The sequence below is a fragment of the Staurois parvus genome, unplaced genomic scaffold (assembly GCF_062004578.1).
Source record: "Staurois parvus isolate SC_StPar_1 unplaced genomic scaffold, SC_StPar_1.0 ptg000651l, whole genome shotgun sequence".
Taxonomy (NCBI): domain Eukaryota; kingdom Metazoa; phylum Chordata; class Amphibia; order Anura; family Ranidae; genus Staurois; species Staurois parvus.
The window spans coordinates 204-12,500 of NW_028318447.1; the positions used below are offsets into that span (position 1 = coordinate 204).

Here is a 12,297-nt window from a genome sequence, read left to right on the forward strand (position 1 = left end):
AAATGTGCGGCCTCCTAGCGTCTGGAACTTGACGCCGAGCGGCCGCACATTTACGTGCAGTTAAGAAAAACATATGTGCCCTGCGCGCTCCCAGCACACGTGTCCGGTACTCACGGAAAGGTCCCGATCTCCTCTTTCGATCGGTACCTTTCCCGATCATGTGACCAACGTGACGGCGAATCACGGCGGTCACATGACCCTAAAACACCGCCCCGTCTTCCCGGCTTCTAAAACCCTTAAAGGGCCGGGAGGCACCGGCGCCAAGTGGTCAAGGAGAACTCTGGCCAAGCCCCCATTTTGTATGAGAGAGAGCAAAGAAGGGACTCCTGTTAGTTTACGACTTCTGTCCCGTCCCCATTGGGGAGATAAGGATAGGAAAAGCAGAATGCCTGAAAATACAATCGCAGTCAATTCAAAAAGGGGACGTCCATTTCTCGAAAAGGTTATTAATAAATACAAAGCAACGCGTTTCGTGACTAGTTGTCACTTCTTCAGGAAGCAGTGTTTGATGAATAGGAAGATTACAGGAAAAAAAAGGGGGGAGATGTGGGGTTAGAGAATCAATCAATAAAAATGTATATTCTATAGAAATACAATTGACATAAATAATCAAAGAAAAAAATTAAATATATTTGAATTAGAACAAGTTTCTCAATGGAAATTATATATTATTATTAATTATTATTTTTTTAATTCTTCTTCTTATTTTTCTTCTATTTGTCATTCAAATTTATTGATATTCACTTTTATTATTTATGGCAACTGTATTTCCACCCCATGGTGTCACCAGCACAGGAAGTGAGGGCAAATCTCTCCAGAGGGGGCACAGACAGCAATGAATATATTTTATATTGGAATGAAGAATGGTTCTGTAGGCTCTCTATGGGGGGGGGGATATATTCCTGAAGGTCAGATTTGCTGTCTCAGGGTCAGTGGACTTAGAAATGAAGGGGATTATCCCCATCGGGGATACAAGGATCGTATCAACATGAAAACCCTCCCCCGCTCTAAACACAATAGAGTTTTGCTTTGACTTGAACCTCTGCTTGTCCATCCAGGGCTAAAAAAACAAGTTCACATAACTGAGCACTCTCACCTCTGTACACTGCTTGTACTTATCCCACACCCCTCCCCCACATAAACTACAAGGCACCCTGGTCTGACTGTCTCCCCACCCCATGTTACAGTACCAGGATGGCAATAGGGTGTCATAGAGTTATACACTCCCCATACCCAGAAGTGGAAGAGTCTAAGCAAGTGGGGGGGGGGGGTGCAGATTATTAGCAAATCTGTTGCTTACTGTGCATGAGCAAGTACAGGGTCACTCTGCGTGTTATTTCCAATCGTATATTTCCAAAAAGTATCTAAAAGTGACCAAGTATTAGCCTCTTGCAGTTCCTGTACAGCAGGGATGGAGTGTGAGAAGAAAAAGCAGCACAAGGACCCAATCAGTCCACGTGCTGACAAGAAGCATACTGAAAGGAGCAGAATGATCGAGATATAAGCTCATCACTGCGCTGCTTCTCCTTTCACTGTCCAGTCACAGGTTGGGGGCTTGTCCGGGATGATGTGATCTTAGAGGAAGTGAGTTTGAATGATGCTGGACATCTAGTGGCTGAAAGAAGAACTGCAGGGGAAATCTCTGGATTTAAGGTGAATATTACAGCAAAATGTGTTTTTGTTTACCTTTCATGGGCTATTAGGTTTAACTGATTTTGACTGAAGTTCTGTGTTACAATGTCAGTCAGGTTTCTATCTGTCATTGACCCCGTTTGATGAGATCTTCCTCACTTCATGTCTCCGTGACGCTCATACGAGAAATGGAGGATAAGTGGACATGGCTGTCACAGACAGGAAAGGCATGGACAGTCATAAAGACATTGTCAGAAGTTCCAACTCTAACAATGGATTTTAGTAGGCGTCCAAATTAGAGAAATTATGCATCACTTCCTGTCTTGACGGGAAGGGAGGGGAAACCCTTCGAAAAAAAAAAATAATAAGCCTTGACATAGGCTCTAACCCTTTTTTGCTCTTTTCAAAACAAAATAAAAGGGTTTGGCCGGTGCTGGCCATCAAGCTCCACCATATTTGCATAGACCCTTTGCCATGGCAGATTCTAGGAGGTTAGGTTGTGGGAGAGTTAGGTGTCCATGTGCCACAGTAACATGGAGGCACAGGAGCCTTAAAGATGGCACCTCCAACATACGCTAAACCTTTATCCCCGGAAAATCCCAATACAAAGACTAACTACCCCCCTGCAGCCCCCTCCCATTCCCAGCATTATGGTCATTATTACAATACAGGTTGTCGTTCACCCCCTCCCCCCACCCCCCCATTATATATCCAGTCCTCCATACATGAGATGAGGTCATTGTATACAGAAATATTTCTCTGTGTATAGGTAGGGAGTGCCTTGCACCCCTTCCACCGTAGATATGTATCCAGTATCTTTATTTCTTATATACAAAGAGCATTAAGGCAGCACACAGCTACACAGACAGACGTATCCAGCAGGGGGCAGTGTGCAAATATCAGTGTGCAAAGTGCAGTAACCCACAGCAACCAGGCTCCACTATATTGCTGGCTGACTAGCTAAGCCTCAACTAACGAGAGATTATGTCACGTAATAACAAGCTCATGAAGCACCTTTAGGGAAAATACCACCACTAGATGGCGCTGAGGATCATAGAAAATAAGTGTGATCCTCAGCTCCCTCTAGCGGCCATAAGATGGTATTTCCATGGACCACTCATATTTTTTTTTTTTAAATCAATGAATAACATTCGACCTATAGAGGAAATAGAAGGAGAATGTTCAATTTTGCCCCATTCGCACAGATGCAATGTACTAGCAGGTTCGCTGGACGAATAGCTATGCAAATTTGAAAAACAAATCACCACTTTAAGTATGGAAATTAAAAATAATTCACCACTTGAAGTATGCAAATTAAAAATAATTCACCAGTTGAAGTATGAAAATTAAAAATAATTCACAACTTGAAGCATGAAAATTAAAAATAATTCACAACTTGAAGCATGAAAATTAAAAAAAAAATTCACCACTTGAAGTTTCCAGTGGTAAATTTTCCAGTTTTGTTGGTTATCATGGAGCAGTCTTCCCCCAAACCTGTCTTCGGGTCCCCGCCAACAAGGATAAATATCCTCATAGGGGGCAAAATCAAAATGCTGGGACACAACAAGGGCCCATTCACACTTGTGCTTGATGCATTGTGGCACCTGACCCTTTGTTTCTAATTCAAATCCCCTCCAAATCTCTCACAATGCAAAGTTTAAATGCTCTTAGTCTGGGGGGGGGGGGGGAGGGTGCAGGGGTAAGGTGTATTACTCACCCTACCTCTTGGTCCGGCACAGGGGCAAACTGACAACTCATAGGGCCTCCGGGCAATAGGGGATCATGGGGCCCCTGTGTCCATGTCCAAACTCAAAAAAGCCTATGAAAAAGGTATCAGGAGCATCTCATGGGGCCCCCTACTGACCCCGGGCCCTCGGACAGTGCCCAAGTTTCCAAATGGTCAGTCCGCCCCTGGTCCGGCAGGCTCCAGCACTGTCCTAAAGCTTTGGTCCCTCAGCGTCCTCAGACACAGTGCAGGTCTACTAACCCTGGAAGTGAGCATGTGACCGCGCCCTGAAGTCGCCCTATAGAAAACACTGCGGGGGACCGGTCACGTAGATTGAGGAAGCCTGCTGGAGCCAATAATAGGGTAAGAAATACACCTTACCCCTGCACCAATAGACTAAGTGAGAATTTAACCCTTGAAGTGGGGTAGATTATGTCTCATATCCACAGCTCAGCATATGTGTGGTGGCAAAGTAGGTGGTCTTTAAAGCCCCCATATATGAGTCTATAGGTGCCAGAGAGTGTGCTCCCTGCATGCTCCCAGCAACGTGACCAAGTTGTCTCTACTAATGACTGGGAGCCAGCGGGACCGGTTCTCAATCATGTGACCACTGTGGCAACCATTCACAGTGGTCCCGTGATCTACCGGTCCTTTCCACCCACCGGACATAAAGACCCCAATAAAGGGATGCTGGGGCTGGGCAGGAAGGGGCTAAGGTGTAAACCTTATTGGTGATATTTTATTATTGAAGTCCCCTTTCAGTAACATTTATGTTGGGTTCCTGGAGTTCTGTGCCTACATAGACTGCTTGCTTCTAATCATAGCTACATGACCACAGGCAGGTGCGTGGCATGCCAGCAGTCCTGCAGTCAGCCTGATCAACATGCCCCCACCCTGCACTTCCTGTTTTAAAGACGCAACAGGAAGTTCAAGGAAACCTCCCAAAGTGAGGGCCTCTACAATTGTATTTGGAAAAATTGGTACTTGAGCCGTGGTTTTACCACCCCCAGATGATACAGCAGTGAAAAATTGGCTGGCAGCAGGATATTTTTAATGAGCAAGGTTAGGCCTAAATATACTAAAGATAACATGGACAGGCTGGAGTTTTACTACACCCCCTCTGGCTACCCTGTTAGTTTACTACCCTTAAACTAGCAGGGTAGCCAGAGGGGCTGGTACACATGCTATGCTTTACCACCGTGCCAAAATTAATTCTTGTAATGACACCCCAACCTGTGTTATTTGTCTTTAATACATTTGGTCCTAGCCTTGCTACTTAAAACTGTCCTGCTGCTGGACAATTTTACACTGCTGTATCACCTGTGTTACCTTAATTCTTGTAGTAAAACCCCAGCTCGTGGTGTTTGTCTTTAGTATATTTAGGCCTAGCTTTGCTTATTAAAAATTTCCTGCTGTGACCAATGTTACAATGCTGTATCACCCATGCTACCCAAGGGTGGGCAGGAGGGGCGGCTGCCTTGGGCGCAGTGGTATCATGTGAGGTGGGGGGGCACTGCATGGAGAGTTCCTACCTAAAAGCTGACAGAAGTAGTGACAGCAGCTTCACTACTCCCGACAGCTTAGTGCTGGAGGGGACGGGCCAGATATGGAGAGGAGGAGAGAGCCAGGAAGAGGGGCGGGTTGTGCTCTCTTCCCCTCCAGCTTGTGCCACTGCAGCTATCCTGGATTGGGATTGCTGGATTGCCCCTGTGCAGTGTTTACCTTCCCCCATCTCTTTCCAGCAAAGAGCATGGGTAGGGGGTGGATAAGCAAAGACTGCACAGTGGCAATCTGACAGCCAGTGGAATCCCTAGTGCATGGCCCCGATGCTGCGATCCTATAGCCCCCCTATAGTGCTTGAATTTTTGGGGGGAGGGAGGGGATTTTTGCTGACACATAATGCTCACACATTTTGAAGGGGCACCGTTTATCATCTTCAACCTGGGCACTAAATGACTTTGTCCTAGCACTGGTGATACCTTAATTCTTGTAGTAAAACCCCAACCTGTGCATTTTGTCTTCAATATATTAGGGTCTAGCCTTGCTCATTAAAAATATCCTGCTGCTGGCCAAATTCACATTGCTGTATCATCTGTGGCACTTTAATTTTTGTAGTAAAACCCCAGCCTGTGCATTATGTCTTCAATATATTAGAACCTAGCCTTGCTCATTAAAAATATCCTGCTCCTGGCCAATTTTACACTGCTGAATCATCTGTGGCACTTTCATTCTTGTAGTAAAACCCCAGCCTGTGCATTTTATCTTTAGTATATTAGGGCCTAGCCTTGCTCATTAAAAATATCCTGCTGCTGGCCAAATTTACACTGCTGTATCATCTGTGACACATTAATTCTTGTAGTAAAGCCCCAGCCTGTGCATTATGTCTTCAATATATTAGGGCCTAGCCTTGATCATTAAAAATATCCTGCTGCTGGCCAATTTTACACTGCTGTATCATCTGTGGCATTTTCAGTCTTGTAGTAAAACCCCAGTGTGTCCATGTTATCTTTAGTATATTTAGACCTAACCTTGCTCATTAAAAATATCCTGCTGCTGACCAATTTTACACTGCTGAAATATCTGTGGTACTTTAATTCTTGCTGCTGGCCAATTTTACTTTGCTGTATCATCTGTGGCACTTTAATTCTTGTAGTAAAACCCCAGCCTGTGCATTATGTCTTTAATATATTAGGGCCTAGCCTTGATCATTAAAAATATCCTGCTGCTGGCCAATTTTACACTGCTGTATTATCTGTGGTACTTTAATTCTTGCTTCTGGACAATTTTACTTTGCTGTATCATCTGTGGCATTTTCATTTTTATAGTAAAACCCCAGTGTGTCCATGTTATTGTTAGTATATTTAGCCCCAACCTATGATCTTGTCCCAGCACTGGTGCTACCTTAATTCTTGTAGTAAAATCATAGCCTGTACGTTTTATCTAAGTTATATTTAGGCCTAGCCTTGCTCATTAAAAATATCCTGCTGCTGGCCAATTTTACACTGCTGTATCATCTGTGGTATTTTAATTCTTGTAGTAAAACCCCAGTGTGTCCATGTTATCTTTAGTATATTTAGGCCTAACCTTGCTCATTAGAAAATAACTTGCCGCTGGCCAGTTTTATATTTATGTAGAATCTGTGGCACTTTAATTCTTGTAGTAAAACCCCAGCCTGTGCATTTTATCTTTAGTATATTAGGGCCTAGCATTGCTCATTAAAAATATCCTGCTGCTGGCCAATTTTACACTGCTGTATTATCTGTGACACTTTAATTCTTGTAGTAAAACCCCAGCCTGTGCATTTTATCTTTAGTATATTAGGGCCTAGCCTTGCTCATTAAAAATATCCTGCTGCTGGCCAATTTTACACTGCAGTATCATCGGTGGCATTGGAGCCGACTCATTGGCTGATGAAGGTTGCTGCATTTTGCACGTCATCATTGGCCTGAGCACTGCCAATTAGGAACAGCCTGCGCAGGGCCGTATTTCATCATACTCCATCGGCATGTGACACCTATACATTCCCCGTAATATTCCCAGCAGACTAAAGTGATTCATGCCTAGCACCCACACCTATATAGACAATATCTACAGACGTTATTGCAGCTCTACGTACAGGATAAAGCATCGAACCCCTATATATACCAAGCCAGAGAGCCGCCCTCCAACCCCAGGCTCTGTTCAGCATTGCGCCCCCCTTTGTATCCCCAGAGTCTAGCAGCTGCACCCGCTGGCTACTTTCTGCGCTCGGAATCGGTCCCAGGGAATGAACACCAACGCATACAGCGTCACGCCGCCCTCCAGGCAGTGGTGGCAGGTGCAGAGCGAATTCAGAGTTCCTCTTTTATCATCTGGCCGAGCTGTCCGAAGATGGGGCGTCCCGGTCTGAGTCTTCGGGGTCCTCGTTGCCGACGGATTCGCTGCTGGGCGGAGGAGACCTGATGGAAGAGGAAACACTTAAATCTAAACTCCACCCTCCCCTTCCATCTTCGCACACTTGTAGCGGCTCCTCTCCTGGACTGGAATGGCTTACTCTGATTTCACCGCACACTGTGAGCTTCTCACTATGTGCATTAGAAGCTGCAGCAAGTCAGATAGAGCTCCTCCTCATTTCCTGACTGGAGGACGTCAGCATCATCTAATTCTTTCCTCCTCAACATAACTTTCTTGTGGCCCCAGGGGTGGACTGACAGCTAATGGGGCCCCCGGGCAATAGGGGATCATGGGGCCCCTATGTCCTTGCCCACATTCAAACCACACCCAAAAAAGCCTATGGAAGGTACCAAGGGCATCTCATGGGGCCTCCTACTGACCCTGGGCCCTCGGGCAGTGCCCGAGTTCCCAAATGGTCAGTCCGCCCCTGCGTGGCCCCACCCCTTTCATTCAATGAATTTCAGTTCTGCCAGTCATGGAGGCGCAGCACCATTTGTAGGTGGTATGCATGTAAATGTAGCCTGCCTAGGAACGCCCACTCCTCCAGCATTTTAATATTTGCATAACTCCTCCCAAAAGCCTACCCACTGCTTGCATCAGGGCTGGGGGGATTTCGGAGGAGTACTGAGGCAGGGTGCTGTGATATTTTCAAGAAGTACAGCACTACTGTCGGCCCCTCCTGCCAGATAAGATGAGCTTGAATTGCATAGAGAAGCACAGAGACCCAGTACTGGGCCTTACTGGGTAGCTGAACTTTCTGCAATCAGATGTTGGTTTGCCCACCTCTCTTCAGATTGGTTGATTAGCCTCCGGCACGTCTCCATCTGCACATCGAGCCCTCGCTTCATGCTGCACATCTCCATGTATTCATGCAGGTGACGGGTCATGTCGTCCTTCGCTGTGGCCAGCTCCAGCTGTAGATCGAACACAAAGAAACATTCATCTGTCATCGAAGTATATCGAAAGCCAAAAATGTTTTCGCTGTTTTGGATAAAATAGGAAATGATTGCAGGGTCCTGTCAGGGTATTTATTGCCATCTTTGCCCCACTGGGGACATTTTCTTCTCTTCCTGTCTTGGAAAGAAGGAATTGAGGGAAATCTCTTTACATCGCTTCTCTTCAAGAAGAGAAATAATATAGCTGTCTTCTGAAATGTGGATTTTGAAAAGAATAAAAAAGAATAGAATAGAATAGAAAATAATAGGCAAGAAGAGAAGAGAAAGAATATAGCTGTCTTCTGAAATGTGGATTTTGAAAAGAATAAAAAAGAATAGAATAGAGTAGAAAATAATAGGAGAGAAGAGAAGAGAAAGAATATAGCTGTCTTCTGAAATGTGGATTTAACAATAGAAAAGAATAAAATAAAATAGAATAGAATATAAATTAATAGAATAGAAAGTACTAGAACAAAAAATAAAGGAATAGAATAGAAAATAAAGGAATAGAAGAGAAGAGAAAGAATATAGCTGTCTTCTGAAATGTGGATTTTGAAAAGAATAGAAAAGAATAAAACAGAATAGAATAGAACAGAAAATAATAGGAGCGAAGAGAAGAGAAAGAATATAGCTGTCTTCTGAAATGTGGATTTAACAATAGAAAAGAATAAAATAAAATAGAATAGAATATAAATTAATAGAATAGAAAATACTAGAACAAAAAATAAAGGAATAGAATAGAAGAGAAAGAATATAGCTGTCTTCTGAAATGTGGATTTTGAAAAGAATAGAAAAGAATAAAACAGAATAGAATAGAACAGAAAATAATAGGAGAGAAGAGAAAGAATATAGCTGTCTTCTGAAATGTGGATTTAACAATAGAAAAGAATAAAATAAAATAGAATAGAATATAAATTAATAGAATAGAAAATACTAGAACAAAAAATAAAGGAATAGAATAGAAAATAAAGGAATAGAAGAGAAGAGAAAGAAAAGAGCTGTCTTCTGAAATGTGGATTTTGAAAAGAATAAAAAAGAAAAAAACAGAATAGAATAGAATAGAAAATAATAGGAGAGAAGAGAAGAGAAAGAATATAGCTGTTTTCTGAAATGTGGATTTAACAATAGAAAAGAATAAAATAAAATAGAATAGAATATAAATTAATAGAATAGAAAATACTAGAACAAAAAATAAAGGAATAGAATAGAAAATAAAGGAATAGAAGAGAAGAGAAAGAATATAGCTGTCTTCTGAAATGTGGATTTTGAAAAGAATAGAAAAGAATAAAACAGAATAGAATAGAACAGAAAATAATAGGAGAGAAGAGAAGAGAAAGAATATAGCTGTCTTCTGAAATGTGGATTTTAAAAAGAATAGAAATGAATAGAATAGAAAATACTAGAATAGAAAATAATATGAATAGAATATAAAGGAAGAGAAGAGAAGAGAAATAGCTGTCTTCTGAAATGTGGATTTTGAAAAAAATAGAAAAGAATAAAATTGAATAGAATAGAAAATGCTAAATAGAAAATAATGGAACAGAAAATAAAGGAATAGAATAAAATATAAAGGAAGAGAAGAGAAATAATATAGCTGTCTTCTGAAATGTGGATTTTGAAAAGAATAGAAATGAATAAAATAGAATAGAATAAAAAATGCTAAATAGAAAACCTTGGAATAGAAAATAAAGGAGTAGAATAGAAAATAATAGAATAGAAAAACAAAAAAAATAGACTAGAATACAACAGAAAAGAACAGAATAGAGTAAAATAGAATAGAAAATAAAACAATAGAATAAAATAGAATAGAAAATAAAAGGATAGAACAAAAAAGAATAGAATAGAAAATAAAATAATAGAATAGAAACAATAGAATAGATTAGAATAGAATACAATAAAATAGAAAGAATAAACCGCCTTCTGAAATTTGAATTTCAAATTTCAAATAGGATAAAACCAGCTATACTTCACAATGAAACAAATGTTTTCGTTCTGCACATGCCTACTATCAATCTGCCCTGTGAGCTGGAAGAGAGCCGAGAAACCCGCTGCTCTCCTGCACAGTGCTGGATGGAGATCGGGGTCGGGTCACATAACGGGGGCACTGGGGGGGGGGGGGGATCCTGGACACAGAAGGGATTCCTACATTAAAGAATAGAATGCATTCGGATAAAAAACCTTAATAGTATTTTTGTTTAATAATTGGATGCAGAGCAGGACCAACCGTCACACTGACAGCTCCGTCCTGCAGGGACTGTATGATATCACTGCTCTGTCACTCCGACAGCCGCTCCCTGGTCTATCAGGCGACGACGTTGCGGCTGTCACACCAATACTGGGGCTCCACTGATAGATACAGCAATGTCATCTGCAGGAGCGGGCTGTCAGTATAACAGTTCTGTCCTGCCAGTACAAAATGCAGTTGGGGGATATGAAGGCTTCCAATCTAGCTGCCCATCCCCCAGCACAGCATTGGGGGGGAGGTCTCTTTTCTATCTCACGACGGGTGTGATGACGTCAGCACTATAGCTCTACCCAACGCGTTTCGTCCACTAAGACGTCGCCACTGGGGCAATGGTGTAAGTTGTAATCTCGCCCCTTTGGCCTGCTTTAGGTCCCTTACCTCGATCTGATCAATGGTCTCTTGGTATTCCTTCTCCCGACTCTTAAAGAGAGACTCTGTATCTTTTATCACCTCCTCCAGACTGTCATCCTGGCCCTGGACAAAGCAAAAAACAAGAGGACATTGTGGAATATTCCGGGCCTTACATTCAGCTGTAACTGGCAGACCAAACTTATCATGTGTTTCATTTTAATTCCGTATTTGGTTGCATTTCTCCTTTTTTCCATTGTCTGAAGGCTCGTGTCTGCTAATGTTAAAGCCCAACTCTGGGCACAAAAAAACCCTTACAGTGGGCCACCCTTCCCTGCATCACAAGGGGCAAATGCTCCTGAAGTCTTGGGGGGTTGCAGAAAAGGTTGCATTACTTGCCTTATGCAGGCCATAGACGGTTCGTTTATCGGCCGATTTTTCATCCGAAAAACATCGGTCATTTGTTGCCACCAATGATTGCGAAAATCGGTCGTTTTTTGCAAGTTTTCCAGCGTGACCCATAAAAGAAATGAGGAGGAACCGTGAAAATCGGCCAATGACATTGCCCCACTAACAGTGCGAAAATCGGCCGATTATTCTTTCGGACGAAAAAATCGTCCGATAAACGAACCGTCTATGACCTGCATTACTCTCCACTCCAGCAGGCTCCCACTCTGTCCTCTTCTCCATGAAGCTCCGGTTTGTGGATGGAGCCTCACGTCATCACGTATGCACATATACAGCGGAGGTGCGACCATGGCTGGGAGCAGCTTACAGAGGAGGCTGCGGTGGACCAGTCGAGGGAGCCTGCTGGATCGATGAATCAGGTAATACCAAACCAACCCACATGGAAGAAAAATATATTTTAAAAATCTTTTAAGAATACTCTTCCCAAAAATATTGACATATATTTGAAATACTACAATTTTGGCCGTATTCAATATATATATATACTGTATGTTGAAATGTGTTTTTTATATATTACAAAATATATGAAAAATATTTGTAAAAATATATAAAAAATGCATTTCAACATACAGGATAGATAGATAGATAGATAGATAGATAGATAGATAGATAGATAGATAATAGATAGATAGATAGATAGATAGATAGATAGATAGATAGATAGATAATAGATAGATAGATAATAGATAGATAGATAGATAGATAGATAGATAGATAATAGATAGATAGATAGATAGATAGATAGATAGATAGATAGATAGATAGATAGATAGAGAGATAGATAGATAGATAGATAGATAGATAATAGATAGATAGATAGATAGATAGATAGATAGATAATAGATAGATAGATAGATAGATAGATAGATAGATAATAGATAGATAGATAGATAGATAGATAGATAGATAGATAGATAGATAATAGATAGATAGATAGATAGATAATAGATAGATAGAGAGATAGATAGATAGATAATAGATAGATAGATAATAGATAGATAGATAGATAG

The 12,297-nt window shown here is 41.7% G+C and overlaps 1 protein-coding gene across 1 annotated transcript in view; it reads right to left on the bottom strand.

Moving 5' to 3' along the window:
- Window positions 1-888: 888 nt before the first annotated feature.
- Window positions 889-12,297, bottom strand: part of LOC149448886 (non-homologous end joining factor IFFO1-like) — an 82,592-nt gene continuing 71,183 nt past the window's right edge. The window contains exons 7-9 of the mRNA XM_089694110.1: window positions 10,850-10,945; window positions 8,075-8,205; window positions 889-7,296 (exon numbers count right to left, since the gene is read on the bottom strand). Of these exons, the coding sequence (XP_089550236.1) occupies window positions 7,206-7,296; window positions 8,075-8,205; window positions 10,850-10,945 (318 nt within the window). The 3' untranslated portion in view covers window positions 889-7,205. The remainder of the gene's footprint in view (window positions 7,297-8,074; window positions 8,206-10,849; window positions 10,946-12,297) is intronic.